The sequence below is a fragment of the Lepus europaeus genome, chromosome 5 (assembly GCF_033115175.1).
Source record: "Lepus europaeus isolate LE1 chromosome 5, mLepTim1.pri, whole genome shotgun sequence".
NCBI lineage: Eukaryota > Metazoa > Chordata > Mammalia > Lagomorpha > Leporidae > Lepus > Lepus europaeus.
In genome coordinates, this window is record NC_084831.1 from 69,684 (window position 1) to 86,862 (window position 17,179).

The 17,179-nt window shown below is 65.7% G+C and overlaps 2 protein-coding genes across 3 annotated transcripts; one reads left to right on the top strand and one right to left on the bottom strand.

Annotated features, from left to right (window-relative positions):
• Positions 1–7: 7 nt before the first annotated feature.
• Positions 8–12,374, bottom strand: NOC2L (NOC2 like nucleolar associated transcriptional repressor). Of its 2 annotated transcripts, none has more exons than XM_062190235.1 (19): positions 12,089–12,374; positions 11,811–11,966; positions 10,551–10,722; positions 10,344–10,472; positions 9,658–9,778; positions 9,491–9,581; positions 8,408–8,486; positions 8,219–8,329; positions 7,750–7,863; positions 7,089–7,277; positions 6,770–6,909; positions 5,859–5,970; positions 4,873–4,986; positions 4,598–4,699; positions 1,924–2,067; positions 1,710–1,823; positions 1,045–1,183; positions 727–825; positions 8–464 (listed from the first exon to the last, which is right to left on the bottom strand). In XM_062190235.1, exons 1-19 carry the CDS (start codon positions 12,286–12,288, stop codon positions 358–360), a joined length of 2,433 nt encoding a protein of 810 aa, XP_062046219.1. In that variant the 5' UTR covers positions 12,289–12,374; the 3' UTR covers positions 8–357. The 2 variants fall into 2 exon arrangements, with proteins under 2 accessions (XP_062046219.1, XP_062046218.1); XM_062190234.1 differs by having other exon boundaries at positions 1,057–1,183; positions 12,089–12,303.
• A 577-nt stretch (positions 12,375–12,951) lies between these two features.
• Positions 12,952–17,137, top strand: KLHL17 (kelch like family member 17). The gene is made up of 12 exons (XM_062190236.1): positions 12,952–13,058; positions 13,188–13,420; positions 13,565–13,686; positions 13,767–13,988; positions 14,134–14,250; positions 14,408–14,621; positions 14,730–14,874; positions 14,952–15,119; positions 15,392–15,480; positions 15,574–15,647; positions 15,784–15,965; positions 16,041–17,137. The coding sequence occupies exons 1-12, from the start codon at positions 12,952–12,954 to the stop codon at positions 16,267–16,269; spliced, it is 1,902 nt and encodes a 633-aa protein (XP_062046220.1). The 3' UTR covers positions 16,270–17,137.
• The last annotated feature ends 42 nt before the right edge of the window (positions 17,138–17,179 follow it).

Sequence of the window (17,179 nt, forward strand, 5' to 3'; positions counted from 1 at the left end):
CACAGAATCAGAAGAAAGGAGCATGTTTCCGAACACTTTCTGTGGTGCCTGCAGAGCCTGGCGCTGAAGCCTGGCTGGGTCTGCAGATGAACCAAAGACAGAGGTCGACCGGAGCAGGTGACGCCTCCCTCTGGAGCTGGCACTGTCCCCGGAGATTCCCGACCTCAGGGTCAGCTTCCTCCACGAGGCTGAGGGGCAGCAGGCAGACTGCTCGGTGCTGGTCCCTTCCCCCAAGTCCCCACCGGGTCTGCACAGCGCTTGGCCTGCTTAGTCTGTTGTGCTATGAAAATAAAGCCCTGTGTACGACATGCTGCCTCCCTGTGCAGAGATGTGCCAGGGCCTCAGGGCTCTGGACCCTCAGTCGTCCTCAGAGAGCTGCAGCTCCTCTAGGTGGTCTTCAGGCCCCTGGGCCAGCAGCCACAGCTCCCCTGGGGCCAGCCCCGCAGCTACATCTGGGCCTCCATCTGCAAGGAGAGACCCAGGCCACATAAATTCTGCTTTATCAGGAAGAAGCCAGTCTTGGAGGTTACTCATCACTAATTAATCACAGCACTAATTAATTTATCAGGGCTGCTGCCAGAGCCAGTGAGCACACAGCAGCTGGCCTGGCATCCCCAGGGAGGGGCGTGGGCCTGGCTGAGAGCTGCCCTCCCCAGCCCAGCCCCGGAGTCCCTGACAGCTTTGTGCTCAGGCAGCCACAGCCCCTCCTACCCAAGGACCACTCACCCTCCGAGCTGCCGCTGCCCTCATCGTCCTGGTCTCCATCCTCACTCTCGTCCTTGTCCTCACCCTCACCCTGCAGGGCTCTCAGGGACACCAATGTCTCTGCAGGCCAAGGAAAAGAGTCCACGTGTGAATCTGCTCCCAGGAACACCAGCAAAGTGGGGGCAGCTGAAGCAGGAGTGTGGGCTGGGCTCACGGCCGGGCTGGATCCCGATCCCCACCCCCACCGCTGTGCTGTCAGTGGCTGAGGAGGCAAAGGCATGCAGAGGGGCCCAACTTGTTTACTGGACACGGACTTGCTGGCCATACAGCTGCACACACCGTGGGCCCCACCTCTCTCTGGGTCCTGGGCGTCGTCTTCACTGTCCAAGTCAAAGAGGTCTTTAAATTCCATCCTGTCCTCATGCTTCCTGTCTCCCACCTTCCGCCGTTTGACCTCTGGGAAGTTCAGGTCCTCCAGCTGGACACCAAAACCAGAGCCACAGGCTGGGGCGGGGGCAGCCCCAAGTCTCTCAGTCCTGGCCCGAGGGTGGACAGCAGCTGCCAGGCCTTGCTCAAGCCCCTGGCCTTGCTCTTCTTCTCCCCCTCCTCTCTCAGGCCTTGCCCCCATACACCCCCCTCACCAGCACCCTGCCTAGCCGCAGTGGACACGGGTGTGTTCCTCTCAGCACAAGGCTGTCCCCAGCCCACCTGCAGTTGGTCCAGGTGAAAGGCAAAGCCCTCCCTGCCCTCTTGTGGCCACAGGCTGACTCGGTGACAGTGTCAGTCCAGCCAGTCCACTCAGCAGAAGCCCCCAGTCCACCAGGTCTGAGAGGGAGTGGCCCCCAGTCTGAGGCTCTGGGTAGTTAACTGTGTGTGATTTCTAGCACCCCACCAGCCCAGGTAATGGAGCCTCGAGGGACCCCAATTTCTCCCCAGCCACCCCTGCCCTTTCCCAACCTCATGGTCACAACCAGCTGGCCAGATCCGAGTCCAGCCCTGCATACCCGCTCCTTGCCACTGATCTCCAGCTGTATCTCACGGTCCCTCAGCTTGCGCCAATGGCTGTAGTACTTGGTCAGTGGGGTCCCCTCTTCCCGCATCTGCTTCTCCCAGGCATCCTACAGGAGGGCGAGTGCAGGGTCAGGGAAACCCCCAAGCCCCGGCCACACTTCAGGCAGCACCACCTCCCAGGGCCCCCGAGGCTGGCTCCCAGCTGACCACTGCGTGGGGGCTGGACACGCCGAAGGAGACGCGCTGGCGGCGGCTGCAGACGTGCTCTGCGTTCTCCTGCAGCTTCTCCAGCAGCTGGCGCACCTGCCGGCAGTAGTTGGCCACCTTGCATTCCCGGAGGAAGGACTTCAGCTGTAGGAGAGAGAGAGGCTCAGCCACGTCCAGGCACAGGGCTGTCCTGCACCAAGACTGGCCCGGGGGATTCTGCTGCCACTCGCGATGCTGGCACTAACGATCCAGCTCCCAACTGACATGCCTGGAAAATCAGCGAATCATGGCCCAAGTGCTTGGGCCCCCACCACCACATGGAGAATCAATGCAGTTCCTGCCCCCCCGGCTCTGCCTGGCCTATCCCTAACCCTAGGCCTGGTCTATGCCTGGCATAACCCTATCCCTACCCCTGGCCTACACCTGGCCTAACCCTAACCCTAAGCCTGGCCTACCCCTGGCCTACACCTGGCCTAACCCTAACCCTACGCCTAGCCTACCCCTGGCCACTGCAGCCACTTGGGGAGCGAACCAGCGGGTGGAAGACCTGTGTCTCTTTTCTGTCATCCTGCCTTTCAGATAAATAAAATGTATATTTAAGGAAAAAAGATCAGCCTAGGACCCATGGAAAACCATGCTGTTGTCCACCCAAGTGTGTGTGGGAGGAGGGCCAGCAAGGGCAGCCCGGGCGAAACTGAGCCTCGCTCTAGGCCAAATACTGCCGTTACCAAGCTAAACAAAACTTTAGCTCATGGCCGGCGCCGCAGCTCAATAGGCTAATCCTCCATCTGCGGTGCTGGCACCCAGGGTTCTAGTCCCGGTCGGGGTGCCGGATTCTGTCCTGGTTGCTCTTCTTTCAGTCCAGCTCTCTGCTGTGGCCCGGGAGTGCAGTGGAGGATGGTCCAAGTGCTTGGGCCCTGCACCTGCATGGGAGACCAGGAGAAGCACCTGGCTCCTGGCTTCGGATCAGCACGGTGCGCCGGCTGCAGCGCACTGACCGTAGCGGCCATTGGAGGGTAAACCAACGGAAAAGGAAGACCTTTCTCTGTCTCTAACTCTGCCTGTCAAAAAAACAAAACAAAACAAAAACTTTAGCTCATGGCGCTTCTACACCTGCCCCTGGACCTGGAGAACAAGTCGCTAGACCTTGCTCATGTGTAATCGCCTTTCACAGACAGAAACATCAACAGGAAACACACAACCTGCAAAGCCTAAAATATTTACTGTTTGCCTCTGCATCAAAAATGTCTGCTGACCGACGGAGCCTTGAGTCCCAAAACACAGGTGTCCTGACTACTGGGCAACACAGGCCAGGAGGACACAGGCGTGCGTGTGCACAGCTCCATGAGCCTGAGAACAGGTGAGCTGAGCCAGGTGCAGCTCAGGCATGAGCTCTGACTTGCTGAGCCGACTCCACCCACCACAGCCACGAGGTCCACACCCCACCTCAAGACGAGAACATGGGGCCGTCAGAAAGAAGGGCCCCGCCGGCGCCGCGGCTCACTAGGCTAATCCTCCGCCTTGCGGCGCCGGCACACCGGGTTCTAGTCCCGGTCGGGGCACCGATCCTGTCCCGGTTGCCCCTCTTCCAGGCCAGCTCTCTGCTGTGGCCAGGGAGTGCAGTGGAGGATGGCCCAAGTGCTTGGGCCCTGCACCCCATGGGAGACCAGGAGAAGCACCTGGCTCCTGCCATCGGATCAGCGCGGTGCGCCGGCCACAGCGCGCCTACCGCGGCGGCCATGGGAGGGTGAACCAACGGCAAAAGGAAGACCTTTCTCTCTGTCTCTCTCTCACTGTCCAGTCTGCCTGTCAAAAAAAAAAAAAAAGAAAGAAAGAAGGGCCCCAATTCCGCCTAAAGTGAGGCTGACTCAATCCACAGTGGGGCTGGCTGGGCTTCCCGAGCCTGCCCACCTTCTCTCTCACACCAGGAACACAAGGGGCAGGCGGGCATCGTGTGCAATGGGTTAAGCCATCGACATCTACATCCACTGAGCGCCAGCTGAGTCTGCTGCTCCACTTCCAATCCAGCTCCCTGCTCATGCACCTAGGAGAGTGCTTGGGCCCCTGTACCCTCATGGGAGATCCAGACGGAGTTCAGGCTGCTGGCTTTGGCTTCTCCTGGCCATTGTAGTCATTTGGGAAGCGAACCAGCAGATGTTAAGATGTCGGTCTGTCTCTCTCTCTTCCTCTCCCCATTCTCCCCCACCCCCCAACCTCTAACTCTGGCTTTCAAATACACCTTAAAACAAAACAAAACAAAAACCACTAGCAGAGTCATGGAGTCAGAGGAGTGGGCAGCCCAAGCCAGGGTCATGGGGGCTGGCTCACTCCATCCCAGTACCCAGGGAGGAGCCAGCACGTTCCTGGGACCCTCAGCAACTCACCAAGCCCCAGAGTCCCTTAGTGGTCACAGCCTACCCACAATTCCTCCAGGAGGGGTCACTCCCCTCCCCCGTGGTCTCAGGGTGGAGTGTCCAGCTGCCCAGCAACATCAGTGTGGGAGCCCCAAGCTGGCCAGGCTGTGCTGCTGGCCCTGTGAGGCTGGGCCAAGGTCACCTCCCGCTTTGGCCCCTGAGCATGAGAGCAGCTGAGCTGTTACACACTAGATGGTCAGCTATGAAGTGGGGTGCCAGGGGTCTGGGCAGAGGCAGGGCCAGCAGGCAGCAGCACACACCTGCAGGACAGCCGGCAGCACCAGCTCAGGGAAGGCGATGCTGTGGGCGTGGCTGTGCAGGTGCTCCAGGGTGAGGTCACACAGCTGCTCCACCAGGCCATCCTACGGCACAAGAGAGGAGGGGGACGTGGCTTCTCAGGACATTCCCATCTCGGGCTGACAGACAGGAGCCCCAGGAAGTGGCCCACAGCTTCCCAGAAGCTACCATCAGCCTCAGGCAGCTGGGAGGGACGAACCCCTAGGGCCTCACCCTGGACACCCAGAGACAGCCTCACCCGGTATGCCTTCTCCTGCAGGTTGATGTTCGACAGCTTCAGGATCACGGAGAAGTTGATAGGCCTGGAGCTCATGCGGCCTGGCCTCCGATTGAAGTCAACCTGCTGGAAAACCTGCCCCAAGAGGAAGCTGTGTCGCCAACCCCAGCCATATGCTGGTCCTCAGGCCTGCACCCACGCCTCAGGCCCGCACCCTGCCTGAGACCCGCACCTGGGCCTCAGACCCATACCCTTCCTCAGGCCTGTGTGGAGCTCATGTGAACCCTGGGACCTGCACCCAGGCCTCAGACCCATCTGGAGGTCAGGGACAAGCAGCCTGGCACAGCCGCACGGCCGTCCAGCATCTGCCCTGGGTTCCCACTGCCATTGCAGCCTCCCTTTCTAGCGATAACAGAGGCCTGGTCGTGGGGTTCGTGGCTGCAGCCTGGGCTGTAGCAACAGAGGACAGAGCATGGTCTCTGATGAGGGCCCAGGCAGCTTCCTCTCTACATCCTCCACAGAAACCACAGCCGAGCGCCAGGCCGTGGCCTGAGAGCGCAGATCAGCAGCCTAGCCTGACCCTTCCCCAACCCCCAGGAAGCCGTCACTCAGGGTCCTGGGCAGGTGAACCTGGGAGAGCAGGCTGGGGGGTGCCACGCAGGAGCGCAGCTGCCAACAGCTAAGCCACAGATTCACACCCAGGCAGTGACTGATCACCAGGGGTGCCCAGGCTGGCTGGAGGCTGGCTCCCCAGACCTCCCTGCAGGCAGACACAGAGGAGCAGGCTGTGCCCTAAGTGCTGCGGGGAGCCAAGCACATTTCAGGACGAGGACTTCCAGAGCAGGGCCGAGACGGAGGGTGCAGGCCGTGCAGCCAGGGCGGCAGACGGGGTCTCTGCAGAACTGCCACTCGGGGGCCTTGGGGGAGGCGGAGCTTGTCTGGTCTGACTGCACACCACACCCCTTTCCCTGAGTGGCAGGTGTGTACACACGGCCCCGGGCACTCACCTCGAGGATGAAGGGCAGCACTGGGACAAAGGTGCCCGTGTGCTCCGACAGCAGCGTCAGGGCGCGTACGCAGTGCATGCGCAGGGGGTAGAAGCGGGCAGTGGGCACCAGTCTGGGGGACAGAAAGGAACAATAAGCAGAGGCCCCACACAGCCTGACTCCTGGCCCAGAGGGGGCCTCCAGTACTTCTGTCAAAACTAAGACACAGCCCCATGGGCTGGCACCGTGGCACACGAAGCTTCTGCCTGCAGTGCCAGTATCCCATATAGGTGCTGGTTCGTGTCCCGGCTGCTCCACTTCCCAACCAGCTCTCTGCTATGGCCTGGGAAAGCAGTAGAGAATGGCCCAAGTCCTTGGGCTCCTGCACCCATGTGGGAGACCTGGATGAGCTCCTGGCTCCTGGCTTTGGATTGGCACAGCTCTGGCCATTGCAGGAATGAACCAGCGTATTGAAGACATTTCTCTCTGTCTCTCCCTCTCTCTGTAACTCTGCCTCTCAAGTGAGTAAATACAATCTTTAAATAAAAAGAGGGGGAGGGCAGCACCAGAGTCCCCCAAACACAGCAGAGCCTGATTCAAGCCCCAGCGCCAAGGACACACCTCCCCACTCTGCCACTCCTACACGGGCTACTCCCTCCTGCCTCCCTTCCCAGCCCTGAGAAGCCAGGGCTCAGGAGGACAGAGACGCCCCCTCCTGGCCAGAGGGACACACAGGCTGCTGCTCCAGCCTCCTGGTTGCAGCCTCCCAGGCCCTGCCCAAACCATACACTCTGGCCCATAAACCCCACAAAGCTCACTCGGGCCTAGCACCAGTGTGCTGGCCCCATGGCTAAGCCACCTGTGTTGGGGGGGAACCCCGGCCCGTCCTCCTCTCTGCCCTCGGGACAGCCCCACTGGCCCGAAAGACTCACTTGATACAGCCGATGATGACCTGGGAGAGGGGATAGACCAAAGGCTGGAGGGCTTCACCAAGGCCACTGGAGCTGAGCACACGGCACCACAGGTAGAGGCAGTGCACGTACTGCCAGTTGTACACAGACTGGTACGTGTCCTGCTTGGAGACAATGACACCCCCTCAGCAGGGCAGCCCCACACTGCCAAGGCAGCAGCCACACAGGGCATCTCTACCTCGCACAGGGGTCCCAGGCAGCAGCAGCCCCACCCACGGCCCCATGAACACAAAGGCCAGCCCCCACCCAGGACCCCCATAGGCAAATTCCTGGCCTGTACCTTCCTGCGTGTGGTCATGGCGTTGCGCAGGTGGATGGCGAGCTGGCGGATGTACAGGAAGGCCAGCTGGTAAGCCAGGCCAGGGTCCAGGGCCAGCAGCTCGGTCAGCGTGCGCTGCATGAAGGTGATGAGCGGCAGGCTGCCGGGAGACGTGAACCTGCAGTTCCTCACATACGTGAGGTACATGTGCTGCGGAGAGACCCTGGTCAGATGCCAGCCCACACATGGGCCCAGGTAGGGACCACTGCCTGGCGAGAGCCCAACACACGTGTGCCCTCCAGCCTCGGTCGGGTAGCCTGGCGTGCACCGTGAGGAGTGGTCTCGGGGAAGCGGGCAAGGAGAGGAGGCCCTGCACAGGCTGGGCTGTGCGGGGGGCCCTGCGGGTCTCATGCACTGGAGGAGCCCTGGCTCGGACCCCGACTGCGATCCCGCTCTGTGCCCGACACCCTTACCCGCTGAGAGCTGCACAGCAGACAGCTGGCCGACGCCCGAGCAGCCCCAAGGCTCCTCCATCCCTGCCCCAACTTCTCAGTGAGCAGCCAGGATCCAGGGGCCTGTCCTGCCCCAAGCCACAGTGGGACCCAGCAAGGGGCATGGATTGCAAAGGCAGCAGCCGCAGCCCTCGAGCAGACCCCCCCCCACGGACTCTGGCCTGCCTTACCTTGAGCACTGGGCTCAGGAACGGGTCCTTCTTGTGGCGGCACACCCTCAGCAGGACCAGGAAGGCCAGCACACGCAGGGACTCCTCACCCGTGCTCCACAGCACCACCATCCTCTGGGGGCAGGAGGTGTCAGGTGGCCCCCAGAGCCAGCACCAGAGCTGGGCCCCTGCTGCCAGACAGCCCTTCCCCGACCCTTCCCAGAATCTCAGAGAGGCTGGGCCTCAGGTTGGCCAGAGAGAAGCCAAGACACACGACCCCACATGGGCCTTGGGCGGGCAGGGCTCCTCCACCTGCAGAGCCTGTGTGGGCGGGGGGACCGTGTGGGGTGTGTGTGGGGGGTTGTCAGGGCTCTGCAGGGGTGAGGCGTGCATGGACAGGGCTCTATGGGGCCATGTGGGGGCAGGGGTGGGTGGACAGGGCTCTGCAGGGCCATGGGGCCATGTGGGACAGGGGCAGGCAGGCCCCCACCTTGAGCAGCATGCGGCACTGCTTGGGGAAGGTCAGGAAGTAGGGCACCAGGCCACTGACGTGCTGCAGCACCGCCGCTGTCACCGTCGCTTCCGCCAGGCAGGTCGCCAGCTGGGGAGGCGGAAGGGGACAGTGAGGCCCACACACGCCCAGGCCCGGGACCCAGGAAAAGCCAGGGGCGCTGGGCACCTGCACGACGGAGCTCAAGTAGACCTTCACGTCCATGCGGAGCTTACCCCACAGCGGGCTGCTGGATGGCTGCAGAGTCCTGCAGGGAACACCCCCGTCAGCACAAGGCCCCGGAGCTCAGCCCGTGGCGGCCTTGGCGAGCCCACACCTCGGCCCACACCCACGACACACGGGCAGACAGGGCCTCTGAAGTGTGGCCAGGGAATGGAGACCAACCACACCGCGCACTCTCGAGCCCTGTGGGACCCCTGCCCTGGGGGCCTCTTTCCGATGCAGCCTCTTCTGCGGTCCCTTTGCCCCACCCCCACCAGATCAGACACCCCAGCTCTGCAGGGGCCCTTGAGGGTGCTACCCGCAGCTGTGAGCTGCTGTCCTCCGGCCCAGGGAAGCAAGCAGATGAGCCTGAGTTTCTTGGGGCAGACAGTACCCACAGACTGTGCCACATGAAATCCGTGGAAACACATGGGGGACGAGGGCAGAGGCCCCCCCCCCCCGTCTCTCCAGTGGCCAACACTATTTCCAGGGGCCTGAAAGGATCCCCCAGAGGCTGCACCGAGCTCTACAGCCCAGCCACCCCCTCACAGTGACTGCTGCCCACTCAACTCCTTGTCCCTCTGTGTCCCCTGCACAAGGTCACACCCTGCTGACGGCCACTGGGGTCCAACCACTACCAGATGCTCCCAACTCCTGGCTGCTGCTGTACCCCAAAGCCCCCGGAGAACTCTCGTCCTCCCCTGCGAAGCCCCTGCTACTGTGTGGCCGCACACCCCCAGCCCACACACCCTACTCTCCCAGGGCCATGGCCAAGCCTCTACCCTCTCCACCTTCCACTGCCACTCCCGCGCTGGCACCAAGGCCCCTTGCACCTGTGCCGGCCTCTGGGACAGGCCGGCACGAGCAACACGCAGCGTGGAAAACTTACGCTGTGACCTGGGAACACCTGACAGAGTTGAGCACATGCCACCCCCTTTGGGAAACGCAGGGAAAGGAGAGGGTAGGGTCACCCCAGCCGACCCGAATGCCTCTTCCAGGGGTCCCTCATGCCAACGCCCCGCCCCCAGCACGTGCCCCTTTCCTGCTCACCTGCTTCTGTCCCTGGGTGCCCTCCCGAACAGCAGCTTCTGCAGACAGCCACAGAGGTCTCGGATGCAGAAGGTGACCAGGGCGTTGAACACTGCAACAAGAGGGACCCAGACGTCACAGCAGGACGGGGGTGACAGCACCCGGCCCGGGGACCCTGCCCAGCTTACCAGCACTGTCTGTGACCCGGAACCTGCTGCCCTCGACAGCTTCCTGGTCACCTTGAGTGGTGGCCACTGCTGCCCGGAACGCCTGCACCACTTGGCGGAACAGCTTCGGAGTGAGGTGTTGCTGGGGGAGGACATGGAGGACGATGGGCAGCCGGCCTGCAGACCCTGCTCTGGGAGCAGCCCCCCACCCACAGCCAGCTCCTCGTGAAGTGCCAGCAGGCCAGTGTGGCTGGAGCGCCCCAGAGCTCGTGTCCAGAAGCAGAGCCCTCAAAGGCGTGGGTGAACGGGGTCTGGAGGTGCTAACGGGTTAGAAGCGGTCACAGGCAGCTTTGTAGAGGTCTGGGTTAGCACGCTCCTGCCACCCAGGCCACACCCCCCCAGCACCAGCACTGACTGTGTCCCCGCACCCAGAGCCGAGAGCCAGCAGCCTTCTTCCTGCCTGAGACGCTGTCACAGCAACAGAAGCCATCTGAGGCCACCCAGGGAACGGACCCTGGGCACAGGGGCCCCGATAAACAGCGAGGGCAAAGGCAGAGCCCCTGGACCCACCGGGCGGGGGGGGGGGGGGGTCGTAGCCACGAGAAGACTGCGCTGAATGGAACTGAGTGGTCGACTTGGGGCCTCAAGCGAGGCCAGGCAGGCTGCTCAGGGACCCCCGCTGCCCCCCACCCAGTGCCGCTCCTCACCTTTGCTGCCTGCTTCCATCTCTCAACCAGGGCGAGGGTCACAGGGACAGAGCCCTCCTCCCCCTGCGGGCCCCTGGAGGGCCCACCCCCGTCGTCTTCCTCTTCTGCCTCGTCCTCACCGCTCGCTTCCTGCAGTCAGAGGGCCAGGCTGGGGCAGAGCAGAGACACAGGCGCCCCCACCCCAGCCTGGGTCTGCCTGGGCCTCACCTCCAGCCTGTCGGGCAGAGAGTGGGACAGCTCCACCTCGTCCTCGCTGTCCGAGTCGCTGAAGTCCAGCAGGCTCCGGTCGTTTTCCTGTAGGAACTTGTAGAACTCGGGGTCTCTGCTCTCCAGGCGAGACAACTGCTCCTTGTGCTCGGAGGCCCGGCCTCTCCCCCTCCTGAGAGGGTGGTGGTCAGTGGGTCCAGGCGAGACCCCCAGCAGGGGCAGGGTGGGGCCCCTCATCCCCCACACCTGCCCCTGGAGCAACCACGCAGACAGCACCCTAGGAAGTCAGTTTTCAGGGCGCAGACACAGGGTCCCGGGCACTGCTTCAACACGGACACCTCAAGCCCAATGCACGAACACCAAATGCCGCCCCAGGCAGGCTGTGCTGACCTGGGACGTGAGCAACTTCTCCCTCGCAGGGTTCAGGCGACAGGCTGCCCACCACACCCCCTGCACCCCGTTCTCAGCGTCCCGCCTCCCATGAGCCCCAGGACAGGGGCCCGGTCCCAGGTCCAGGCTCCTCCCACAGACACTCGCCTCCACGCTGCCATCCCCACCATCCGCCCTCCTCCCACAGCCACACGGGGTTTGGGGGCGACGCGCGCGGGGAGGGGGCGGCACTGGGGACGCCAGCGTCCCACGTCTGCTCCCTGCTGACGGCCCAAGTGCTTGGACCCCGCACCGCGTGGGAGACCCAGATGGAGCTCCGGCCTCCTTGATCGGCCCAGACAAGCCTGCTGCAGCCACTTGGGGAGTGGACCAGCGGATGGAAAATCTCTCCCTCCCTCCCTCTCTTGCCCCAGCGCTCGGATGAGTGGCAGAAAGAAAGAAAGAAAGCGGAGAAAAGCAGCAGGGGCAGGACGCCCGACGCTGCCTCCACCGCCCGCTGTCTTCCCTCTCGTGGCTGCCGCTTCTCCCTCCCACCGGCCAGCCGCCACCATCAGCCTGAGACGCAGACGCCTGCCCGCTGCAGAAGAGGCCTGCCGTGGAGGGAGGCCGGGGTCGGGACCTCGAGGCGGTGCAGCAGCCTTGGGGCGGAGAGGATGGGGATGGGGACCCCGGGACGGAGCAGCGTCCTCGGGGCGGAGCGGGCCGGGGGTCGCGACCCCGGGCCGGGGCAGCGTCCTCGGGGCGGAGCGGGCCGGGGGTCGGGACCCCGGGCCGGGGCGGAGCGGACTTGGGGTCGGGACCCCGGGCCGGGGCAGCGGCCTCGGGGCGGAGCGGGCCGGGGCGAAGGGGGCTCTGCGCGCACGCCCTCACCTGACAGTGTTACCGCCGGCTGCACCCAGGCTCCGGGCAGCTCCGCGCACCTCCCGCGTCTCGGCTTCCAGCGCAGCTTCGGGCTCTGACTCCGACTCCGACTCCGCATCGAAGCCGGAAGCCAGGAACTCGTCCACCGTCAGCTCTGCCAACCGCCTGCAGGCGACGCTGCCGTCACCGCTCGACCCCAGCCGGGCTCGCCCCATCCCTGCCGTGCCGGCACCGCCAAGGGGAGGAAGCAGCGCTCCCTCGCGCGGGAGGCCGAACAGTCTCCTCATCTCTTACGACTTCGCGACGCGGCCATGACACCGGCCCGCCGCGTGCGCCCGACTTCCGGTCCCAGAAGGCCGTGCGCCGGACGCACTTCCTCCGGACGGCCCCGCCCCAGGCCCGGCCCCGCCCTCGCCCCGCCCCGAGGGCGGCTCTGTGGTTCTCGGTCCACGACACCGGTGGCCCTTGAGTGGGAGGGCGCGTTCATGCCGCGCGCCTGGGGCCGGACTCCGACGGCCGCTCGCGGTTGCTTGTCCTCCTCCGTGGGGGCGCGGCGCCCTGCGAAGGACGACGGCGGAGACCCCCATGCAAAGAGCGCCTACACATCAATAGCAAACGAGGGCCGGGCGTGGACGAGCGCAGCGCGGGGCACCGGCGCAAAGCGCCTTGTGCCCTCGGGGTCCCTGACGGCCAAGCCCCCGTGGCGACTCTCCGGGCGCCCCTGCCCACGCAAGCGCAGAGCGCGGGGCTGCGCGCGGGCGTCCCCTCCTCCCCGTCGGTGCGGGCTGCGCCGGGGCCGTGACGCGGAAGCAGGGAGGCTGGGAAGCGGCCCAGACAGGACCCCGCTCGGGCGCGCCCCCGAGGCTGCGGAGCGGGTGGGATCGGGGGCAGGCAGGCAAGTGGGGACCCTCGGCTCCCCGCAGGGGCGCCCAAGCGGGGCTGCAGCCCGGGGCGCTTCCAGGAGGAGGCGGCGACCCCGGTCCCTTCCCCGGGTCCCTGACGCCGCCGGGAACGCCGCGGCGGGGCGGGCGGCGCCGAGAAACAGCGGCTGCGGGCGCTCGGGCGGCGGCGGCGGGCGACGCGGGGCCGGCAGCCCTCCGGCCGGCGGTGCCTCTCAGCGCGCGTCCTCCGCGGTCCGGCGGCCGAATCCATGCAGCCGCGCAGCGAGCGCCCGGCCGGCAGGACGCAGAGTCCGGAGCACGGCAGCCCAGGGCCCGCGCCCGAGGCGCCGCCGCCCCCGCCGCCCCCGCCGCCGGCGTGAGTAGGGGTCGCGGCCGCGGGCCGAGGGAGCGAGGGTCGCGGGCTGCATGGACTCGCGGCGACCTTGAGCCGGGGCTCCGGGCGGCCCCCCGCGCCCGGCGCTGACCCGGTCCTGCCCGCCCGCAGCCCCGAGGCGGAGCGCGCGCGGCCCCGGCAGCCCCGGCCCGCCGCCCCCATGGAGGGCCACAGCGTCGCGCACAACTCCAAGCGCCACTACCACGACGCCTTCGTCGCCATGAGCCGCATGCGGCAGCGCGGGCTGCTGTGCGACGTGGTGCTGCGCGTGGCGGCCACAGAGATCCGCGCGCACAAGGTGGTGCTGGCCTCGTGCAGCCCCTACTTCCACGCCATGTTCACGAGCAAGTACCGCAGGGGCGGCGCGGGCTCCCCGGGCTGTGCGGGACCCGCAGGGCTTCGAGGGATGAGCGGGCTCCTGGGGCTGTGTGGGCTCCTGCGGGGAATGTGTGGGGCTCCCGCGCGCCCCTGACCCACCATCCCCACAGACGAGATGAGCGAGAGCCGCCAGACGCACGTGACGCTGCACGACATTGACCCGCAGGCACTGGACCAGCTAGTGCAGTTCGCCTACACGGCCGAGATCGTGGTGGGCGAGGGCAACGTGCAGGTGAGGGCCTCTGGCCGCGACCACCGCGGCCCCCCCCCCCCCCGCTCCGGGCCTCCCCAGCTCCTCTCCCCGCCCCGCAGACGCTGCTCCCGGCCGCCAGCCTTCTGCAACTCAATGGCGTGCGGGACGCCTGCTGCAAGTTCCTGCTGAGCCAGCTGGACCCCTCCAACTGCCTGGGCATCCGGGGCTTCGCGGATGCGCACGCCTGCGGCGAGCTGCTGCGCGCTGCCCACAGCTACGTGCTGCAGCACTTCGCGGACGTGGCCAAGACGGAGGAGTTCATGCTGCTACCGCTGAAACAGGTGCGGGGACCCCGTCCTGCCAGGGCCTCCATGCGGGGCCGCTCCTGCCCCTGCACCCCCTCCCCAACCCGCTGACACCCCCCGCCCCTCCAGGCCTCCCTGGGCCCGCGAAACGCTTGGCAACCTGAGGTCTGGGCGCCCCCAGGTGCTGGAGCTGGTCTCCAGCGACAGCCTGAATGTACCCTCGGAGGAGGACGTGTACCGCGCCGTGCTGAGCTGGGTGAAGCACGACGTGGACGCGAGGCGGCAGCACGTGCCCCGGGTGAGGCTCCCACAGCGTGGCCCAGCCGCATGTCCAGGCCCTGGGTGGGGAGCGCCCTGCACCTGTCCCAAGAGTCCGTGGGGGGGGGGGGACATGTCTCAGCTCTGCCCAGGGTCCTGCCTGACCCTGGTGCCCCCACCCCCACCCCGCTTTCCAGCTGATGAAGTGTGTGCGGCTGCCCCTGCTGAGCCGAGACTTCCTGCTGGGCCACGTGGACGCGGAGAGCCTGGTGAGGCACCACCCCGACTGCAAGGACCTGATCATCGAGGCCCTCAAGTTCCACCTGCTGCCCGAGCAGAGGGGTGTCCTGGGCACCAGCCGGACACGGCCCCGGCGCTGCGAGGGCGCCGGGCCTGTGCTCTTTGCTGTGGGTATGCCGTCCCTGCCCATGTCCACCCCGGGGCCCCAAGCATGCACCGTACCCCGCCGCCCCCCACGCTCTTCGCTGCACTGGAGCCATGTCACCACCCCTTCCTCAGGAGGCGGGAGCCTGTTTGCCATCCACGGGGACTGTGAGGCCTACGACACTCGCACTGATCGCTGGCACGTGGTGGCCTCCATGTCTACGCGCCGGGCCCGGGTGGGAGTGGCTGCCGTTGGGAACCGGCTGTACGCCGTGGGCGGGTGAGTACGGGGCCAGCCTCGGGTCAGGGCTCGGCACCGGCCCGCGTGGCCTTGACCCGTACCCGGCCCCTCCCCAGCTATGACGGGACCTCAGACCTGGCCACTGTGGAGTCGTACGACCCCGTGACCAACACGTGGCAACCCGAGGTGTCCATGGGCACGAGGCGGAGCTGCCTGGGCGTGGCCACCCTGCACGGGCTCCTGTATGCGGCAGGTGGCTATGACGGAGCCTCCTGCCTCAACAGGTAGTGGCTGAGGTGGGGGTGGGGGCCCCTGGCTTTCAGGCTGCCAAGGTGAGGCTGCCTCTGCCCAGGGGAACAAGAAGGGATTCCCAAGGCCTTTCCCACCACCTAGGGGTTGAGCACAGGTGCACGCCCGGCCAGACCCAGTGGCTGTGCCCCCCGGTGGTTTCTATGTGTTAGCTCAGGTGGAAAGCTGGGAGCCATGCAGAGGGAGAGCAGGTCCCAGGTGGGCCCGCCGGCTCTGCCGAGGGTCAGCGGTGCTCTGGCGCCCACAGTGCCGAGCGCTACGACCCCCTGACCGGAACATGGACGTCCATTGCTGCCATGAGCACTCGGAGGCGCTACGTGCGTGTGGCCACTCTCGGTGGGTGACAGGGCCCCTGTGTGCTGTGCCTACCCCCTGCCCCCCAGACCCCCACACCCAGCAGGAGCACCAAGGTCCATTGGCTTCCTGCAGATGGGAACCTGTATGCCGTGGGCGGTTACGACAGCTCGTCACACCTGGCCACCGTGGAGAAGTATGAGCCCCAGGTGCATAGCGCACCCCTGACACAGCTGCCCCGCCCAGTGTCCCCCAGCAGTTCCCTCCCCTGTCTGGCAGAGATGCCAGGGAGGGGCGGGCTGCCCAGGGAGAGTCTGCCTCCAGCAGGTGCTGTCCCCGCCCCAGGTGAACGCCTGGACCCCCGTGGCCTCCATGCTGAGCAGGCGCAGCTCGGCCGGCGTGGCTGTGCTGGAGGGGGCCCTGTACGTGGCAGGGGGCAACGACGGCACCAGCTGCCTCAACTCAGTAGAGAGGTACAGCCCCAAGGCCGCAGCCTGGGAGAGTGTGGCACCCATGAGCATCCGCAGGTGGGTCTGCGGGCCAGGGTCGGTGGTCAGGGCTCACCCTGTGCTGCCCCGGGGCTAACCCCCCGCCACCCCCAGGAGCACGCATGACCTGGTGGCCATGGACGGCTGGCTGTACGCCGTAGGGGGCAACGACGGCAGCTCCAGCCTCAACTCCATCGAGAAGTACAACCCCCGGGCCAACAAGTGGGTGGCCACGTCCTGCATGTTCACCCGGCGCAGCAGTGTGGGCGTGGCCGTGCTGGAGCTGCTCAACTTCCCGCCCCCATCCTCACCCACGCTGTCTGTGTCCTCCACCAGCCTCTGAGCCCCGGCGCCCCCGCACAGAGGCCTCCCATGTGCCTTATGTCCCCTCTCCCGGCCCCCCTGCGTTGTCTGTCCGTGTCTCGGTGTTTATCTCTGTGTGTGCTGGTTATTTATTGGTTTATTATTTATTTGCGGTTGAGCGATTTGTTTACTTTTAAAGCGTCACCGTCCTTTGGGTCTGGGGACCGAACCACCCTGGGTGACCTGAGAGCCTGTGCTGGGGGGAGGGCCAACCCTGGCCTGCTCTGCACACCGCCTGCTCCTGGCCCTGGGGTGCCGTCCCCATGTCCTGGGTCTCGTGCCAGGCTGGGCACACAGATCCTACACAGCAATACGGCCGATGTGGACAATAAACATGTTTCTGGGGCTCCATGGGCTTGTGGCTGAGTGTCCATCCCTGGCCCCTTCTGTCCCCATGTCCTGCTCTGTGGGTGGGGTGCAGTGGGCTGTGAGGCCCCAGTGGCTGCCCATACCCAGGCCTGGGTGCAGCTGCCTGCGCAGGGTGGGCCCCAGCTCACCCTTAGGTCCTGGGCACCTTTGAGATCTGGGTTGCAGCCTGGGGTTGGAGGCGGGGGGACAGGTCCTGGTTTCCCCTCCCCCTCCTGTTGCTAGCACACCCTGGCCCTAACTCCTCTCAGCAGTGACTCAGAGACCACCTGGGTTTATGTGGAAACAGAATGTTAGGGGGCCGAGGCTGGAGGCTGAGATGAGGCCTCTCCTCTCTGGGGAGGTGGCCCCTGGCCTCACACCTGAGGCTGGCTGCAGGAGCCAAGTCCCTCCCAGAAGGGTTCCTCCCAGCCTGGCTCTCAGGTAGGGGTAGGACCGCCCGGAACCCCGCCCCCTGGGCAGGGTGGGGGCTGGAGGCTCAGGACAGAGACCAGACTCGGTGCCCTGCTCAGCCTTGGCTGGTC

Coding starts and splice junctions, on each gene's coding strand:
- KLHL17 (XM_062190236.1), top strand. CDS start 12,952: ATGCAGCCGCGCAGCGAGCGCCCGGCCGGCAGGACGCAGAGTCCGGAG. Junction 13,989..14,133: donor TGCTGCTACCGCTGAAACAG/GTGCGGGGACCC, acceptor GGGCGCCCCCAG/GTGCTGGAGCTGGTCTCCAG. Junction 15,966..16,040: donor GCACCCATGAGCATCCGCAG/GTGGGTCTGCGG, acceptor CGCCACCCCCAG/GAGCACGCATGACCTGGTGG.
- NOC2L (XM_062190235.1), bottom strand. CDS start 12,288: ATGAACGCGCCCTCCCACTCAAGGGCCACCGGTGTCGTGGACCGAGAA. Junction 4,987..5,858: donor TGCTGCCCTTCATCCTCGAG/GTGAGTGCCCGG, acceptor CTCTTGGGGCAG/GTTTTCCAGCAGGTTGACTT. Junction 1,824..1,923: donor TGTCCAGCCCCCACGCAGTG/GTCAGCTGGGAG, acceptor GCCCTCCTGTAG/GATGCCTGGGAGAAGCAGAT.